Source organism: Condylostylus longicornis, unplaced genomic scaffold, assembly GCF_029603195.1.
Source record: "Condylostylus longicornis isolate FDR11 unplaced genomic scaffold, ASM2960319v2 ptg000009l, whole genome shotgun sequence".
NCBI classification, from domain to species: Eukaryota; Metazoa; Arthropoda; class Insecta; order Diptera; family Dolichopodidae; genus Condylostylus; species Condylostylus longicornis.
Window position 1 is genome coordinate 4,372,293 of NW_026577978.1, and position 20,309 is coordinate 4,392,601.

General features: G+C 22.9%; 3 protein-coding genes across 3 annotated transcripts; 1 reads left to right on the plus strand and 2 right to left on the minus strand.

Moving 5' to 3' along the window:
- Nucleotides 1-13,027: 13,027 nt before the first annotated feature.
- Nucleotides 13,028-16,530, minus strand: LOC129618578 (WD repeat and FYVE domain-containing protein 2). Its single transcript, XM_055533412.1, has 7 exons — nucleotides 16,263-16,530; nucleotides 15,715-16,062; nucleotides 15,522-15,634; nucleotides 15,334-15,460; nucleotides 15,076-15,272; nucleotides 14,867-15,008; nucleotides 13,028-14,584 (listed from the first exon to the last, which is right to left on the minus strand). The coding sequence occupies exons 1-7, from the start codon at nucleotides 16,418-16,420 to the stop codon at nucleotides 14,446-14,448; spliced, it is 1,224 nt and encodes a 407-aa protein (XP_055389387.1). The 5' UTR covers nucleotides 16,421-16,530; the 3' UTR covers nucleotides 13,028-14,445.
- Nucleotides 16,531-17,167: 637 nt separating this feature from the next.
- On the plus strand, nucleotides 17,168-18,678 carry LOC129618593 (protein valois). The gene is made up of 4 exons (XM_055533433.1): nucleotides 17,168-17,324; nucleotides 17,410-17,662; nucleotides 17,726-18,267; nucleotides 18,327-18,678. The coding sequence occupies exons 1-4, from the start codon at nucleotides 17,218-17,220 to the stop codon at nucleotides 18,532-18,534; spliced, it is 1,110 nt and encodes a 369-aa protein (XP_055389408.1). The 5' UTR covers nucleotides 17,168-17,217; the 3' UTR covers nucleotides 18,535-18,678.
- Nucleotides 18,668-19,907, minus strand: LOC129618594 (S-adenosylmethionine mitochondrial carrier protein homolog). The gene has a single exon (XM_055533434.1). The coding sequence runs from the start codon at nucleotides 19,669-19,671 to the stop codon at nucleotides 18,802-18,804; it is 870 nt and encodes a 289-aa protein (XP_055389409.1). The 5' UTR covers nucleotides 19,672-19,907; the 3' UTR covers nucleotides 18,668-18,801.
- Nucleotides 19,908-20,309: the final 402 nt, after the last annotated feature.

Below are 20,309 nucleotides of genomic sequence, written 5' to 3' on the forward strand. Positions count from 1 at the left end.
TATTATTTGTTTTAATTTTTTAATAATATTTTATTATAGCTAGTTATTTGTAGTATAACAGTTTATAAAAATAAACTATTCAAATATATTTTGTAATTGTGAATGGGAATAGTGAACCAGATACCAAATTTTATATATTGTCTATTTAGAAAACTAAACAAAATATTTTAAATATTATAGAAAAAGCTACCAAGTTACAATTTAATAGAAGAATTTCCATAAAATTCAAATTTATTTTATTTAGTTTTTGTTTCTGTTTTTTTCTGTTTTTAAATTTTCATCATGTTAAAATTTTTAACATGATTTTTATCACATAAATTATAATTTATAACCGATTTAAAAAACTATTATAAATTCATAAAGTCTATTTAGTATATTTGTTAAACATATTTTGAGTTCTTTTTCATCGACTTTATTGTTTTCAGTTTTGGGTGGCATTGTATACCAAAATTAATTTATTTTTGCGATTGGTTTTAATAAAAATTAAATTTCAAATATTCAAATATTTCTTGGCCTATGGGAAATTCATAAACTATTTTCGATAGCTTACTTTATGCCTTATATCTGCAATACTGGTGTCTTAACTATATTAGTAGAGAGTTCATTTGGAACTGAGTCTTAAGGGGATGCTATAGTGCATGTCCTGCATTCAAAGTAAGGCGAGCAGGTATAAGAGATCATAATAAACAGTAGCGGCGCATTATTATACGATTATACAAATCTACAATTTATAACTGTTTATTAATAGCATATATGTATTTTGAAGTTTATAAAAATGTTTTATTTCACTAATGCTCTTAGTTACGATATCTACTGAAAATTTTTCAATTTCTTGCCTGATTTTCATTTAAAATATTTTTGTTACAACGCTCTTAGTAAAAGTATTTTAGGGTATATATTGCCGTATTTAATATATGAATAATATAATTTTATTCAAGGGATATTTTAAAAAAAAATTTTTTGCTATAGTAAGAAAATTAAAAATTTAGCTATGTGATTGAGAAGAACTATATTGTAAAGGAGAACTACTATTTTTTTTAACGTTAGAAGCTCTATCTAGGTTAATTAAAACATTTAGTTAGAGTGTCATTTTATTATTGAAATTTCGTCAACTTCATAAATTCCATGAGTTCATCTAATATTTTTTCATTTAGCAATAAATTTAATTTATTCAATATTAATTTTAATTAAGAAAATTTTTAACTTAATATGTGATATTTTATATTTAAACATCCTTATTTTTACAAATTAAAATCAATTTGCAATACCTATACTATACACAACCAAATTATTCCTTCGTATTTTCAATATTTCCAGGATTCTGTACCAATATTTCACAAATTTCAAAATATTCTGTAATCTTTAAATGAAAACATATTTTTGCTACCAGAATTTCTAAAAATTCTTTTCTAAAATTTAATTTACATTAAATAGAAAAATCTTATACGAAATCTTATTATTTAAAGTGTTACAAAAAATCATTTTAACAAAATATTAAAATAAAAAAAAATATTTCTTATCTACGTAAATAAAATTATGCAAGAATTTGAAAAATTTGCAAAAATAAATAAAATTAATGATTAAATAATATTATGATTTTCTTTTTTTTTTATTTTTCTTTTCATAAATTCTTTCTCTATATACTAAATATATTCCTACTTGTATTTAGCAATTTATAAGTAAATTTTAGTTGACAACATAAAAAAAAAAACTTGAATTAAATATTCATTTGAGATTATCAAAATTTCTCATGTTATATATATATATATATATATAAATAATTAAAACAAAATAACTACATACGAGTATATACATAAATATTGTTCATTTTTTTTTAAATATTAAATTTAAAAGAATATTATATTATAAACAAGCAATTCTCACAACGGGATAAATTATCAATAGAATATTATCGATTTGTTATCAAATTGAATCAATTATAATGACCCATTAATTAATATTTATTAAAATAACAAGAAAAAAACAAAAAGAAGGAAAAAAATTGGGGGTTGTTGGAGCCATACTACTATTATATTTTACTACCAGTTTTAATTTAAAATTTATTTTAGTTTTCTATTTAGTATGGTTTTAATTATAAAATTAACGATTATTTATCAGTTTTATATTAATTTAATAAATATTTTACAACTTTTTTATATTACTTTATTTAGAATTCTTGATTTTTTTATCTAAAATGTTATAGTTAGCTACGTATTAGGAATAAAAGTGAGTAAATATGAGGAAATTTTCAAAATTTAGGCTCCATTGTAATTTATTGTACAGGTATCATTCCAAATAAAATGTAAATTTGGAATCACTTTATCGCTATAGAGTTTCCTACTATTGAATACTTCTTTAATATCTTACTTATTAGACAAGACCTAAATTCCTTAACAATAATTACAATAAGAGTTATAAAAGTGCAAACTATATGATATTTCTATGATCTACAGTAAATATTTTAAAAATTTTGAAATACAAATTCATATAAAATAAAAATTAATGTCAATTCAATTTTAAAATTTAATTTCAATTTAAAATTAAACTACATTCAACTGAAGCTCTGATGGGTGCATTAAAAGATTTTATTTTTTGTGAAAAATTTCTTATTTTTGCTGGTAAAACGATTTAATGTCAGCAAATGCATTGCGTTTTTTATGAGACTAAGAAGTTCTGAATTCCTTGTCATCTGTGAGTTTTATATACGTAGACACCATATAAATTTATCGGTTGTGTCAAAAATACGGTAAATTACTTCCGGTATTTTAATTATCAAACGAAAATATCAAGAAAATTCAGAAAAATATTGCATATTTTAAGGGGTCACTCTTATAGTATGATTTCTCGAGTAAATATTGAAAATTACTTGAGGTGCTTAATATTATTTCCTTTAAGATGGAGTTTAAAATTATTCAATATTTTAAATAATGAAGTTATTTTTATATAAAAGTAAGGAAACTTACCTAATTGTATATAAATTTCATTTAAGATTTGAAAGAAAAAAAAATTAATATTTTCAGTTCTCAAATTTCAATAATTTCCTTATCAAATTTAAATCTAATTAGTTGATCGAAAATTATATATTTTTTTTTGTGTTTTTTTTTTTTGGAAAGAAAAGGAAATGTTCCCACAGTATTAATAATTGTATACGTATTTTATGAATATTATCATTAAATACTTGATTAATGAATTAATTATTAATACCAATTATAAAATACATATACATAATAACTTGTATACTAACTCATATACAATTTATACAAACATACTTAATATTTACTATCAAAATTTCTCTACAATCTTTGTTTTTTTTAATTTCAAAATATTTATAACGCTCGTGTTTATTTGAATGATAAAAATCTTGAAGAAAAAATAATTTTATAATTAATATTTTTTTATCAAAAATTCTAAACATTTCCATATATATATGCATAAATAGATACACATTATATATGCATAAATAGGTACACATTTATACATACTTAATAATAACACGAGAACATATTATTATGTACATTATGTGTATAGTTATAGTATTGAATATATTTTATATATGATACTTTTGTGGGAAAGGATTCTCCCAAGAAATGTTGATTTCGTAGACAAAACGGTCATTAATTAATTGACCATTTTGTCTATGTAAGATAAATATTATAAAAAAGGTGATTAACCTGTTAATTAAATTTTAATAATATTATATTTTTTTTTTTTACAAATTTTTGTTCAACCTTTTTTTTTTTTATATAAATTTTGTTCAAACACGGATGTAGAAAGTATAGAATTTCATAGTCAAAAGCTTTATGTGTTTCAAAATTTTTAAATAGCGGGAGCTATACAATATTATTTTAATTTAAAATTTGCTTATAATTTGCTCTAATATTTTTTTTATTATATATACTTAGAGATATAGTTTTAGGTGCCTCTTAAGACTTTTCTCTATAATTTTATTCAAATATTTATCTGCTATGTCATATCAAGAGATATTAAACTCATAAAAACAGTACATTTTATTAATTAATTCCAATACATTTTTAAGATTCGATTAAAACAACATAACAGGCATTATTCATAAATTCTTTATAACATTTGTGTATAATAACAAACATGCAAGGAAAAATTTATTGAATAAATATATATGAAAAAAAAAATGATTGTAAATTATAGATTGCTGAAGAGCATATCTATAGATTTTCTCTCTCCGATCACCACAGTCAACCATGGGTAATTGTAGCCCTCTTATATCCCACTTAAATTACCCGGGTTTCAAGAAAATATACTCAGAGATATCCTTCAGGGACGTGAGCTCTCCAAAACTGAGAAAGTTCCGCCTAAACTAAAATTGTATATTGTAATATTGTGGTAATTAATATACCGGAAGTTGAATAGATTTTAATTAAGATATTTATATATTATTAACTGATAATAAACCTGTTTTTATTATGAGACTATAACATACTATATATGCTCTACGATGTGTTTGGAATGGATTTGGTATAAAAAAATCTAGATATATAATAAGCAATAATGCTTATTGAAATGAAGTTTATATATATTTTAAATTTGCGGAACGACACGAAAATAAAGGATATGCTATTTTTAGCAATTGCATTTTAATTTTAATTATTGTTCATCACAAATTTTAATTAATGTTTATAATTGTTTAAAAACCTATATATATATATTTATATTTTACACCTACAACAAGCTTTAAAAATAATAATTTAAGTTATAACAAATTGCAGAAAAGTAAAAAAACAAAATTGACTGTGTAATTTAAATAAAAAAAATATAGGTAATTCTTTAAAGAAAATTCATCAGAATTACCACAATAATAAATTTTTTTGTTTACGTAAATTCATTAATAAAATTTAATAAATATTGTGTTATTTATAAACAAGTATTTTTAGTTGTAAAATCACAATTTCTGTATACATTTATAGCAATCATATAAATTTGTAAAATTATTAGGAATTTCATATTTGATCATTCTGTTTTTCATAAAAATTCCCCAAAAATACATGGAAACTAAGATCTTTGCAAAACAAGTAAGGAAAACAAAATTAATAAAACTATCAAAAAAACAGTGCAACACAAGTGTGAAATTTCTTATTATTCTTATTATTTTTCTTAATAATTTTCATCATATATCAGTATGTACCACACATAACATTGAATTATAGACTTTAATCATAATAATTTGGCTATTTCAAATTATTTCGGGGTGGTCAACAACGAAATTCAAAACTATTGCTAATAATAATAATATAAAAAAAAATTAAACAACTTAAATTTTGACTATTTTATCTTATTTGGACATCCTCATTCGTCAAAAATTAAATATTGCGTGTATTTGCAAAAATATTTTACAAATTTGGTATAAAAGTCAACTTCATAAAATTTATCCATTAAAAAAAAAGACTAAAATAATTTCAAATCAATATTTAATTTTTTTTTAAGAAAATAAAAAATTCAGAAAAACTGAAAAGAAAATTAAAAAAAATTTAAGATTTATTAACACTTAAACTTCATGTGGGTTTTCTGAAGAGTGGTTGTGATATTTAAAAAAAAAAATAAATTATAATAGTGAAAAATTGGGCAAAAACATCAAGGTAGTTTCGACAATAAGGAATTGGTTTTAATAAAAAAATTCTCTAACAATGTAGAAATTTTGAATTGTTTTCAAATCCCCCCCCCCCTATAATAGCTTTCGGAGAGGCAATCAGATTTTTGTAAGAGTATAATGCTCGTTCAGACCGTAGGTAATTAATAGTTGTTGAAATTTGCAAAGTAGGTATATAAATTTTCCACTCAAAATTGTTACAATAATTTAAAGAAATTTAAACACCCTCAATAATTTTAGTTAAAAAACTACTTAATAAGTATAAGAGGGTATTACTAGAAAAACCTAATGTTTTTCAATGCAAATTTTAGTAATATTTATTGATTACCCTCTGAGATTATCTAAAAAAGATTCATATTACCCCTTAAGTGAGTAAAATTACCATCGATTAGAAAAGATGTTACTCTCATTTCGAGAATTTGTTTTTTTAAAAAAAAAACCACTATATAGATAAACTGTTGCCGCAGTATTTTCTCATAATTTTAGAATTGTCAGTATTTTCTCACGAATTAGAACAAAAAATGCAACTCTCAAGTATATTTGTTTACCAAAAGACGCCATTTTTTCAATGCTTTAAATTGAATGTACAAAATCACAAATTTATAGTTATTTATCAAAAAAAAATTAATTCCGATTAAAAGTATTATACAATTTTAGTCAAAATTTATTAAATTTTGTTATCATTTCAAAGTAAAATCCCAAATTTCATTAAATTTTATCTAAGAAAATTGTAATACAATCGCAAAATATCAATAACAAAAAAATTTACCAATAACAAAAAAATTTTTAATAAATTTTTAGTGATAAGATTAATTGTTATCATATACAGTAAGCTATTTTAGGCTTTTCAACCTAATATATACTCTAATATTTGCATTTCACTGTATATATTCCTCTTCCATTTACAGTAGCAATACCTAAAGAGTACTTAGAGTATAGTAGGTTTTTACTATAAATTGAACTTCTAACGTAAGGTTCTACCGACATGTAATTGTGTAAAAGGTGTAAAATATTTAAAAATTATGCATGCAGACTGACAGACATACAAAACTCATATTTATAACTAAAATCTTTTCTAAAACAAAATTAAATATAACGTGAATGTAAAGAGAAAAAAAAAACAAAAATTAACAAGTTGTAAAAAAAAAAAATTAAAGATTACTAATTTGTAGTTCGATATAAGCTAATAAATATTTTTTTTTTTAGTTTTAAATTATGTACAACTTTTTTAACCAGACAACTTGGAGCCGATTTCTCAATTTAGTTTTTATTTTTATTTTTTATTTTTTTTTTTAATTTTATTCTGTTTTTTGTCAAATAGCGCTTGGGTTTATAAATCATCGCTTTTTAATATTTAACACCTTTTTTTTATTTTTCTGTATTTTTTTTTGTTTATTGTGATGTCAATTCGCTTTAGTTCCTCATCTCAACTTGTTTATTATAATACGAGTATTATATGTAGTTTTTTTATAAAGTTCGATAAATCGATTTATAAATTTTTTTATTCTAGCAAATTGATTTAATACAAAAGGAAAGCAAAATAATATTAATTATTTCAATATATGTATACGTATGTATGCATAGATAATATAACACGTGCTATGTATACAGGCATTCCCTCCTACGCTGGCATAGTACGATAGTCGAATTTTATCAATATTTGATTAAAATTAAGGACTGCTATAATCCGATCGAAAATGTTCTAAATTAATTAAAATGTACCTGATTTGGTATAGATTTTGAGAGCGTCATCAAAAGTATACGATATATTTTATAAAATTTTTTAATAAGAATAATATGCAGAACTAATTTTTATTACGTTAATTTAAGAGGAAACCTGTATATTTGGGTACACACGTATAGAGATATATGGTGTTTTTATATGTAAAATATTGTGTAGATTCTATATTCTTTTGATATACAATATAATATTTTGGGTGAGGTGTGAAAACAATCAATATATTATTATATTCCCATAAATTCTTATTCTTTTGTTTAAAATAATATTAAATATCATTTTTCAACATTTTAATCTATTCAATAATATTAAAATTTATAAAATTAGTTCGGAATCATTCAGAGGATTTGCTTTTTTATTTAAGCATTAGTCATTATTTTTGATTTTGTTATACATATACATTATTATGTATTACAATAGGGTTACCATCAAACAAATATTATATAAAATTTTATATAAAATGCAAATAAATATTGATATAACAAATTCTAAAATTAAGTGAATTAAATATTTTTAACATTTACAGGAAACAATGCAAAACAGTTAAAAAAATCCTGACATCCAAAGTGTTGTATTAATGTAGTACTATACATTATATCTGTCATCCATATTGTAAATCCTAATAGCTAAAAGTTAGGCCCTTTCCCAGTATGTCAAAGATTTGACGATCATGTCAATCACGTCAATCGCTTGATTTAGCAAATGACAATCACCTGTAATTTGAGCAATTTTCAAACAAATCACTTATGCATTAGCCTTTAAAAACATGCGAAAAAAAACTAAAATGACAATCAATTGCGTTAGCAACATATGTTGGGATTTATGACGCTAGCGCCATGTTGCCTTGGGATTCATGACTAACGTCAGTTGCATGCATTTGACATACTTGGAAAGGCCCTTAGTTTTAACTACGCAGTAAAAACTGTAAATCTTTTTTCACTATATTTTGGATTCTACGGAAAATTTCAATGGTAACATCTACATGTTATCATCTACATGTCTACTTGGTAGAAAATAAATTTTATAAAAATTTATTAAATTTCATTTTAAACCGTCAAGTTGATAGCCCAGAATATTGATATAACAAGATTTTCCTCGAATCAAAGAAAAAGAAGATAATGAATCATACAAAACGTAAACGAATGGCAGCCCAAATTTTATTAAAATATTCAATATTTTAATAAGAAACAAAAATAATGGTTTATTTCTTTTGAAATGAATTCAATTATTTATTATAGTATAATGTAAATTTATTTAGTCGTTTATATAAAATATGATGAGCATTTTTTTTATAATAAAAAAAAAATTTAAATAACAAAGTAATAGTATTTAATTTAATATACTTCTTTTTTTAGTTATTTTACTATAATAATTTATTTATATATGAATCATTGAAAAGTTATTTACTCATTTTAAAATTATTTTTTTTTTTGTTTTATATTTTCAAAATTCTAGTTATAATTTATGAGTTTTTAATAAATATTATATTGTATTAGTCATTTAAACGCATATTTATTTTGAATTAAGTTGAACCAATAAAATACATATTTAATAGAATTAATATATAGAATTTATTTAGAAGTAAGGGAGTTCGATCAATGTGTTTTACTTTTCTTGAATTATTGAATACAAAGGGTTTTTCGTTTACGCACATTACTCTGAAAGTTCTACAATGCAACTTTCAAAAAGTAATTGTTCTAAAATGATATGAGGTTATTATGAAAATTTTTAAATTTAAAAAACAAAATTAAAAAACATTCGTTTTAAAACTGAAAGAAAACTAAACTTTTTGTTATATATTTTATTTTATTTTTTTTTTTGTAATTTAATTTTAATTTTTATTTTCTTTTTTTTTTCTTTATTTTTCATTTTATTATTAATATAATTGTGGTACAATTTTCTGACTTTTTATAATTATAATTTCTAATATAACACTTTGTAATTTTATATAAATAAACTATTCTTTTGCCTTATATTTTTTTGCATTCTCATTTTATTTTAATATATATATTTTTTTTTTATTTTTCTTAATTATAATTCATATAAAAGTTTAATGAAATATTAAATTATAAAATATATAAGTTATAAAAATTATGAAAAAAAAAACAAGAAAACTGAAACGAAATGATAAGATAAAAAGTAATATATTTTGTTTTATAAAAAGTTTTTTTTTTACTTTTATTCTTTTTATATTTTTAATGAAAATTCAAAACTCATTCCTTGTTTATTTCTATTTTTACTAATTATTATAATAATGAATACGTATTTAATTTATTTAGACATTAAATATATATGATATAAAATGTTCTTTTTTGGATGCTTAGATGCGCAGATGACGACCTGCCCCTAAAAATTACAAAAAAAATAAGGATCGGATAATATTTAACTTTATGCCAAATTATAATTATTTTATTATTTTTTTTAATAAATTTAATTTAAATGATTAAATATTTGAACGAAAAAAATCAAGTTTATTACAAAAATGTCTTTCTAAAAACAAAATTTTTAGTGCAACAAATATTTATGATTCATATTTTAGAGCTGTTGTTTAAATATATCAAGATAATAATAATTAAATATAAAATGCTGTTGTAATTCTCAACCTTAATAATTTACATTCTTATTAATTAATATTTTATAATTTATAGCTTCAAGCAATTTTTAAATAAAAATAATTTTAAATAAGACCGAATAATGTTAAGAATTTCTAATTTCGACGTATATTAAAACAAGGATTTTAACTTAAATATTTCATATTTGTTTAAATTTAAAATATTCCTAAATATACCAACAGCTATGTAAGATGAGTAACTAATTCAAATTTGAATTTTAAAATTATTTAGAAAAATTACTTACAAAATTTTTTTTTTAAATTATTTATTATAAATAGAAAAGTGTAAAAATAATATTAATTGTTGATGTAAAATTGAATATAATATAAAAATTTTTTGAAAATTTGGAATTATAATCCTAAGCTGATGTTAAAAATAATAAAGATTGAACAGAAATAAAAAAAATATTACTTTTATATTTATTTTTGCATATATAAAACCTCTCAATGCGCTTGTCATTCTTATATTTTATTATTTTTATAATTTTTTTCCCTTTTTGATTTTTTATTGTTACTTTAATATTTAATGCTATAAATTTTTACACCACAAATTTTATTTGAAATTTTCTTATTTTTGAAATACATAATGAAAATTTTTATATTAGCATTTTATTAAATATAAAAAAAAAAATAAAAAAGCTTCAAGCTTTTTTCAATATTTTCTTGTTTCCTCTTTTTTTACAATTTTCTTTATTTTTTTTTTTAAATATATGTATTATAAGAGTTTATTGAAGTATTACAAAGAAAAAGAAAACAAAAACATAAAGGAATTTACAAGTACTCGTATATATATATTTTAAATTTACGAAATATTTATATAATTCACTATAATTTGATCCTAGTTTACATTACATTACGTTGCATTACAATATAGAGACTTTTCAGTGGGAATTTGATTTTTTTTTTATTTTTTTGTTTTATTTATAAAATTTTATAAAGTTTTTTAAAGATTGGGTAAAGCAACCTAAAATGAAAATTATTTTAAAATATAAAACTTTTATATTTCATTAAAATTATTCATTTAAATTTTAATAGCTTTAATATTCATTAAAATCTAAATAAAATAAAATTAAACAAATTGAAAACCATGTCAAAATATAAAGAAATTATATTTTTATAAATTCAAATTGAGTTCATTGAATAAAGCAAATAATTAAGTTGTACAAAATGTATGGAAAATTTATTAAAATTTCTGTCATAAAATCCAGATCTATCTAATCCTATCATTCAAGAGAATGTACTGAATCAAAAAAAAAAAAAGATTTGACTCCAATTGACAAATAACAAAATTTTTAATTTTTAATTAACATGACAAATAACAAATGACTAAATTCAAAATTTTTATCAAAAAATTTTTTTAACTTTGTTGTTTCGGGAAATTATTTCTATTTTCGGCCTTATAGAATAATAAATAGCTTCTAGAGAAATCCTAACATGAAAACAATCAATTTCCTTAAGTATTTAATCAAATTTTTTAAATTAAGAAATTTCAAATAAATAATTTCAATAAGGAAACCAAAACAAAATGATATCAATGAAAAAATGTAATTTTTAAAAATTAAAATTTTGTGTTAGTCAAAGAAAATTATATATATGTATACATACTTTATTTTCATTTTATTTTTTCAATTTTCTTTTTGATATGGAAATAATTTTAAAAATTATTTTTACTTTAAATACAATTTTTTACTTTTACATTTTCATATATTTTTTTGTTAATTTGTATAATGGTATACATTTAGAATATATCATTCTTACTATTTTCATCAATATCTTTTACCTATGTATTTGTTTTTTATTTCTTTTGATTATAAATTTCTTTATGACATTTATATAATATACTTTATTTTATTATATACATTTATATAATACGTTTATATATATGTATATATATAAATTAAATTTCTATTCAGATTAATTTTCCATTAAAATATTTTCACTATTTAAATACATAATTTCCATTTCAAACTAATTTCATTTCTTTTTGCATTATTTTTACATAAATACTATTTTGAGTGAATTATTATTTTTCTTTTTATATATCATGTAATTATATAATTAAAGGAACTATTCTAAATATCTTAGTTAAAGAGATGCAATTTTAGTTTAGATGCATACAAAATATTTAATTCTTGAAAATTAAATAATATTGGAACAATTAAAAATATCTTTACTAATATGAATAATAATGTAATAATGTAATTATAAAAATAGTAATTATTATTATGCATGCTATTTATGATACTCAATATAAATTAGAAGAAGATATGTATTTTAAATTATATATAATGAATTTTTTAAAAAATAAATAATGAAAAATATTTTAAAGAAATTTACATATTTAAATATAATAAATTTATCAAAAGATTTTTGAAATGAATTTGACTGTAAAAATATTTACTTAATTATCTATTAAAAATTTATTTTACAAAAATTTTTTGATTTTATTTTTAATTTGCTGAATTTTGTTTTATATGTAGAAGCTGTAAAATTATTTTTTTGCACTAGATTTATTCAACAGCAATTTTTAATTAAGTATTTTTCTAAAATTTTATAATTTTTGTTTAGTATAATTTGGTTGAATTTTTAAAAGACGAAGTTTTTTATTAAAAATTAATTCTTAATGCTCAATCAACATGAAAGCCAAAAGCCAAAATCAGAATTTGTAATTAAATTTTGTTGAAAGGGGCGTTGACGTTATTGATTTATTAACCAATATATCAAAGCAACCAGTAATTTGATTATAAATCAGTTTCTAGTTACCCTTTCCATTGGCTGTTAAATTTCTAAATATTTAAGATTAATTATGTTAAATTACGATAACTATTTGCTGTTGAATAAATCTAACATTTAATATTTAAATTTGCAACTTTTTTCTACTTTTTCTTTTCACAAAATTAAAGTTTGAAAATAAAACTTTTGCATTTAATATTATTAAAGTAGGTACGTTACAAATGAAAAATACAAATGAGACAAAAAAAAATTGTAAATGGTAATGCTTGTTTGCTAATATTATATTATATAATTTCTTATTTGAAAAATTTATTTTCTTTATAAAAAAAAAAAATGCAAATATTATTATATTGAATTGAAGAAACCGATTTTTACTTTCGTTTCTAACGATTATGTGTGCACATGAATAATTCACATAGTAGGTAATAATTGGTTATTCATTAACAATTTCACCTTTTAATTAAGTAAATACATTAAATGAATTCTACTTTAGTAAACTAATTCTTCCACATTTTTTTTAATTTTATGTATAAATCATTAACCACTACCTTTCTATGCAATTTTGCAGTGTAATTTGAATATAAAAAAATTTATATATTACACAATAATAGAATTCACATATTATGTAAATCATATTGTTTTACATTTCTTATATATTTTAAACGTTATATATACAAAATCTAAGTTCATGTATAGTTAACGTTTATTGATTTGACAAATACTTAAAAAAATATACAATATAAAATACGTATATATTTAATTTAAGTTACGAAAATTATTTAATGAAAAAAAAAACAAGGCAATGAAATTTTATTTAACTAATTTTATTATTTAAAAAACAGCGGAAGCTTATTAAAATTAAAAAAAAAATATTTGTTTGTTTTTTCAATAATGATTAAGTTATTAATTTTTATAGGCAATTGTTTTAATTAAGTATTAGTATATAGAAAATAAATTTAATTTATAATATTAAATTTTTCATTTTTCATGTAAAAAATAAACAAATGGATATTTTGTATTATCATCAACGTTTTTAATAATTTTCATGTTGTCTTTCAAATTACTATCGCTGATATTATTTATTAAACATTTTGATTTTTCAATGTCTAAATTTAAATTTTTATCATTATCGTCATCTTGATTGTAATTTTTTTTTATATTCATATTTGTTTCATTATTTATTTTTATTTCTGAAGATTTTATTGTTGACATTATATTTATCTGTTCCTTATCATCATCAATATCAATATCCTTATCATCATCGTCAGAAAGTGAAACAGCTGTTAATGATAACTCATGAAATTGTAATTCTGTATCATGATTTTTATCAAATAAATAATTTGAAAAATTTAAATTATCAATATTATTATCATTATCTTCATTTGATTTTATAATACCAATATTATTATTAGAATTACTTGTGGCTGCTGTTTCTTTCGATATTGTATTTGTTTCTTGTATTGTTACTCCTGCTGTTGTTGTATTGGAAAAAATATCAGTAGAAAATAAATCTGTTTTGAAACTCATAGTATTATTGATTTTTGTATTATCATTATTTAAAGTTGATATATTCGATGTTTCTAATGTATTATATTTATCATTTTGAATTGATATTGTATCTGTTGTAACTTGCTGTGAAATTTTATCATTATTTTGGTTAATAAATTGGGCGAATGTTGGTTGTATTGTCGATATCGGTGATGTTAATGATGACAAGGAACATTCAGTATTATTAAGTAAATATTAGGCCCAAATTGAAGATAAATCCCATATTTTAATAATGCGATCCTGTCCAACTGTTAGTAATCTTTTACGATTTTCATCTAAATCCATTGAAACTATTGAATGTTTTGCATCATGAAATGAAGCTAATGATGGTCGCCTGAAAAGATTAAAAAAAAAACAAATTTTAAATTCAAATGTAAATAAATATCAACGAACTTTAATTCGTAATCATATATTGTATATATAAAATAAAATTAAAATTTAATACCAGGGTTAAACATTATATATAAGCAAAATAAAGCAAATTAAAATGTACAATTCGTTGAACTTTCGTAATGATATATAAATTATTTTTGTATTCAGTTATTGATAAGAAAATAAAAATAAACTTGAATTGTATAATTTTATATAGTGATCACAGTATTGAAAAAATACTTACTCTATTGGTTGCAATTGCTTAAAACATGGATCACATACTCTAACATCGAATTCAAATCCCATTATCGGTATATTAATGCGATTTGTTGAACAATTATCACATATAGCTTTACCACAATGCCTGCAGTGATGTTGACGAATACCTAAAAATCATATCAAAATAATTTAAAAAATTTTTTTTTAATTCATTTGAAAATACAAAACACAAACCTAATTGTTTTTGATCTAACATTGATTTAAAGTTCCAGAAAAATGGTCGACTACACAACTGACAATTATTTGATTCAACCCATTCCGGTACCTCTTTGCGCATTGCATTCATTTCCCAAAAAACAACAACGGAATCTTCTCCAGCAGATATTAACTGTTGTGTTTTGTTAGCATATGCCAAATCGGTAACTTTGTTGCTAAATTTTTTGCATTATTTTTGTTCCATAAATGTTTAAAAAATAAACAAATAATACTTACTTGTGCCCTTGAAGCTCATACACAGTCCCACGCCTTCCTCCAACATCCCATACAATAACCAGTTGATCAAAAGCTCCGCTAAATAACAACTGAGGGCCCTCAACCCATTTCAAGCAACGAACAGATCCTATTTAAAGTGAGTTATTATTTTTGTATTAATACTCATCAAATATATCTTGAAGTAATACCTGTATGCCCCTTAAATGTAGTTATAAAATTTGAACCATTTGTATCAAGTCGAAGCATAGTTATTTGACCACTATAATCTCCAATGAATGCATATTTTGCCAATGAATCAAATCTTTACAATACCAAATAAAAATTTGTTATTAATATTAAGAAGTTTGTGAAATTAAAAAAAAATAACAAATAAATATTTACTGTAAACAAGTACACGATGCTTCGAATGTATAACCACCAATACGACGTCCTGTTTGAGTACAATGATACGCAAAAGTTTTATCTTTACTTACAGATAATACCCATGCATCTGCTCTTGATAAAATACACGCTGTTACTCTAGCTTGATGTGCCAAATAATCGCGTATTAACGATAGACGATTGCAGTCTTCAGATAAAGTATATTGTGAAACTGTTCCATTTTCTTGTCCAACAAACAATTGGCGTGTTTCTTCAACATAATCCAATGAAGTGCAACCAGATGGCATATATTGACATATGCTAGGCCAATAGTGACCCGAATCTCTACGAAGCCATACTCGTACAGTTCTATAAATTGCATTACAATAAGAAAAATTATATATGTATGTATATATACGTGTGAAAAATGATATCATCTTTGTGTTCCATAAAAATGAATTTACGACGCAAAGATAAAATTTTTCAAAAAGAAAATTTTTCTTTCAAATGCAATGTATTAGTTCGTTTAAGATAATAAACTGGTTTTAAACTATAAATCAATTACTTACTGATCATCACTAACGCTAATTACTCCATTTTCTGGGATTAAACGAGCCGCATTAACGTCATAATTATTTCCTTCCAATTTACTTAATAATTCTGGCTTTTTGGTCGAATTAAATCGATCATTATTACTACGTGGCGCAGGTTTTATTTCTGCTGCCATTTTCGATTACTTTATTTAGGTATATCTTTACTTCTTTATTCAATTAAGAATTGAACTGATATAAATTTTCTACTTTGCTTTTAATCCGCCCCGAAAATTTGCGAAGTAAAAGATTAATAATAATGTCAACTAAGAAAAATTTTGACAATAGGTTGACTTTTTTAAATTATTTTTACTTGAATGTCAAATAATCTAGTTTGAGTTTCCGCATGTCCCCAAATGCCAAGTACATAATGACGTAAATACATTTAGTTGTTTCAAACCTATATACATTTGATTGTTTCAAAAAACTTCAGATGTAGAACTCGAATTTTTTAAGCCTTTTTACAATAATCTTCGACTTTTTAATTTTAATTAAATAAGCAGCAATAAAATATTTATTTGAATTTAAAAAAAAATTCCACATATTGAAATTTTTATGGTGTATGACATAATAAAAATAGAAATAAGATAAAAATTTATTTGAAATGCAAAATTAACTCGTGCTGGGTATGTTATATAACATTATACTCGTATTAATATTCTGTATTTAAGTAAGTCTCAAAATCCCTACAGATCTTAATCGTCAACGTCGTTTTTACAATTAATTGTATACTCGCTAGGTGGCGTTGCAGTTCAGTAAAATGTCAAATTTCTTTTCAATATCATTTTGTTTCTAATAACTTTGGAAGCCACTGGTTTTTTCAATTCTCGTGTCAAAATTTTAATGTGTCAAGAAGTATTTACATTTTGTATAATAAATAGCCGGCTAAATAGTTAAACTTTTTGAAAAAACAAAATAATATTATATTTGCAAAATGCAACGACCGAATTATGCAAAACTTTATAAAGCACCAAAGGGCTACGTTCAACCTGAAACTGAAAAATTGCGGCATGATACACAACATCCGAATTACAATTCGTTGTAAGTATCCTTACACCCCAAAGAAATTTTAATCTTGTATGTATGTGGTATGTGCAAATAATTTATTTATTAACCTCAATTTAAGACAATATCAATTAAAACCGATAAATAGAACTCCACGAATTTTAAAGTACTATGATAGTTTTTCTGTGAACAAAAATGGTGTGATAGCTTTAGGTTGTAATGAATTAACTGGACGTGTTTGGGATGGATATGTCTGGGGATTTGAAAATCTTCAATCCCTTGAAATGGATGTGAACACAAATTCCAGCCTCGGTGTTTTTAAAATTCATTTAGATTCCAACGTTACTAACGTAATATTTGTTGATCCAAAAATAGTGAGTAATGTTTTTCAACGAAACATAGAAAGTATAAATAAAACTTATTAAAACAATTTTTAGTTTGCAGTATCTCAAGCAAATGGCAGCGTACAAATATGGTCAACACAATCCGAAAATTCATCTACGTACTGTCCTCTTTTGATCGGTGCAAGGAAAGAACATTTTGGTATATTGTTGTCTATGACTACATTAAATAAAAATAATTTATTAGTAACTGGATGTAGTCAAGGGCTATTGAAAGTTTGGGATATTGGAAAAGGCTCTTTAGAGTCAATTCACTCAATGCATAATGCGCATTCCGACAGTATTACATCAATTTCAAGTTGTTTCAACACAGAATCTGTATTTGTTACCTGTTCACTTGATCGAAGTGCTTTAATTTGGGATTACAGACAACAAAGACCAGCTATGGGGATATTTGAAAATCATGATATTGATTTAACAGCAATTCATTGGTGTAATGTTAGTGAGGCTGACAATGATTTAATATATTTAGGAGATGCGGCTGGTGATGCATATATGATTGATGTAAAAATGCCAAATAAGTTCTTAGATAAAATTGAGGTTCATACAAGACCGATCACGAAATTCCGTTTCTCAGGGTATAATTTAAACATGCATCTACAAATGTAATTTTATTGTTTTTTTTTTTTTGCTTTAGTTCTAAAATGGCCATAATCGGCGAAACAAATATGGTTAGGATATATGAAAATAGAGGAAAATTAGCGCCAGATGTGATGTATGAATGTATTTACACAGATTCTACTGCGACTAATATGGTAAGGGATGCTTTATGGAATCCACAAAATTCACACGAACTGCTTTCCGTTGGTTGGGACTCTAAATTGCATAGACATATTGTTTCTTAAGTATGTCAGAAGCTGGTGTGAATTTTAATGCATTTTAAAATTTCATATACTATAGTTTTATAATCGGATTAAGTTTTGTTACACAATTTTTTTAAAAAGAATTTTTTACCACATTAAAAAACAAAAGGTTACCACATTAGATAAATGATTATATGATATAAAATAAATTTTAAATAATAACAAAACAATTTATTCTTAACTACACTTTTTTTCTTTAGTACAAAAGTAATACTTTAAAAGTTCTAACATTTTTATTAATTGCAGGCTTTATGTAGTATCTCTCTTTATTCCAAATATATCTTTCCCGCTTAAAATCCTTGTTGTCAAGTCATAAGCTCCAAAGAAAATTGCACCACCAATTGTAATCCAAGTAACACGAGGAACAAATCCAGAGAATAAGCCTCTCAAACCTTTCTCTTTATATATCCCTCTGAGTATATTTCTGATGTTAAGTTTTTTCTTATTAACTGAATTTTGCTCTGCTAACATAACTCTTGTTTTTGCAACGTCTAAAGGTGTTGTTATACCAGCTGAAATTCCTCCAGCTATAGCACCGCATAATGCTACCGACCATGGTGTCAGATCTTCGTAACCAGTCCAGTCACACCATCGAAATTTTAAATATTCCCATAAAGGAAATTGTATGAAAGAGAATGGTATTTCTCGTAGAACAGTCGTCCCATAACCTCTATATAAGCCTTTACAAAATCCTTCATTTTTATAAGCAAGCCATAAAATTTGAAGACTGCTTCGATTTCCTACAATTTCATTACCTAAAGATACCTGTCGTCTCTGTTTTGCAATTTCAACAGGGACTCTTATTGTGCAGGCAATAACTTCCGCTAAAGAAGCAGCAAACATATGTAAATAAGGTGAATTTTTAAATTCTGGTAATACTTCACCCACATGATATTTGATAGTTTCATACGTGCAAAAAAATAATGCAGCTGTCGGCGCACTACCTGCGGCTACAGGTCCTAAACCTTTATAAACAGCTTTGAAGCCACCGGAACGCCAAAAACCCTTTTCACTTTGTAATCTTGTTTTAATAGTATCTATAGGAAAAAGACTTATATCAACAAATAATCCAGCTACTCCACCTGATATCAATGATGTTAAATATTTAGATTCAAGCATTTTTCATACTAAACACAAAGTTTTTCCAGTAAAAATTTTTATGAGCTTCGCCAAATGACAAATATGTAAGATATTGTAATTTAATTGTAATTAATCCTTATTCATTTTCAATATGAAGTACAATCTTTCGATGACAAAACAAAATATTTTTATACATCAATTCAATTTTATTTATTTTATATAAACAAAAGTAAAAGATTTTTTTTATTATTATTCTAATAACCGTCCCACCGTTGTCAAAATAATGTTTTCAGGTTATGTTTATGTACATTCATTCGTGTTTCGTTTTCATTTTGGTTGATTATAGGAATGATGGTAGTGGTCTTAAAGAAATATTTGTAAATGAAACGTAAAGCCCGTTCACAAGAGAGAATTAAATTTTAATTAAGTCAACTTATTAAGTAAAAAATAATAACACCCGTCCGGAGTTTTAAAAAACAAAAATTGGTTATTATATATAAATATTTATCGAAGTCTAGGGTTGCAAAATGATGAAAATTGAAAATTTTATTAAATACTGCATATGTAACTTCAAATTTCAATATCTTACTGTCTGATCCTGATCTTTTTATTCACTATCAAATCAGAATTCTCAGTATTTTCTAATGGAACTTTTCACTTTTCTAGTAAGATTGCTC

Bases quoted from the DNA above. Each gene is read 5' to 3' on its own strand.
- LOC129618578 (XM_055533412.1), bottom strand. From the start codon at position 16,420: ATGGCAGCAGAAATAAAACCTGCGCCACGTAGTAATAATGATCGATTT. The intron at 15,635-15,714 runs GTAAATATTTAT...GGTATTGTAAAG, and splicing joins GCATCGTGTACTTGTTTACA to ATTTGATTCATTGGCAAAAT. The intron at 15,009-15,075 runs GTTTGTGTTTTG...TATGATTTTTAG, and splicing joins GTTAGATCAAAAACAATTAG to GTATTCGTCAACATCACTGC.
- LOC129618593 (XM_055533433.1), top strand. From the start codon at position 17,218: ATGCAACGACCGAATTATGCAAAACTTTATAAAGCACCAAAGGGCTAC. The intron at 17,325-17,409 runs GTAAGTATCCTT...CCTCAATTTAAG, and splicing joins CATCCGAATTACAATTCGTT to ACAATATCAATTAAAACCGA. The intron at 18,268-18,326 runs GTATAATTTAAA...TTTTTGCTTTAG, and splicing joins ACGAAATTCCGTTTCTCAGG to TTCTAAAATGGCCATAATCG.
- LOC129618594 (XM_055533434.1), bottom strand. From the start codon at position 19,671: ATGCTTGAATCTAAATATTTAACATCATTGATATCAGGTGGAGTAGCT.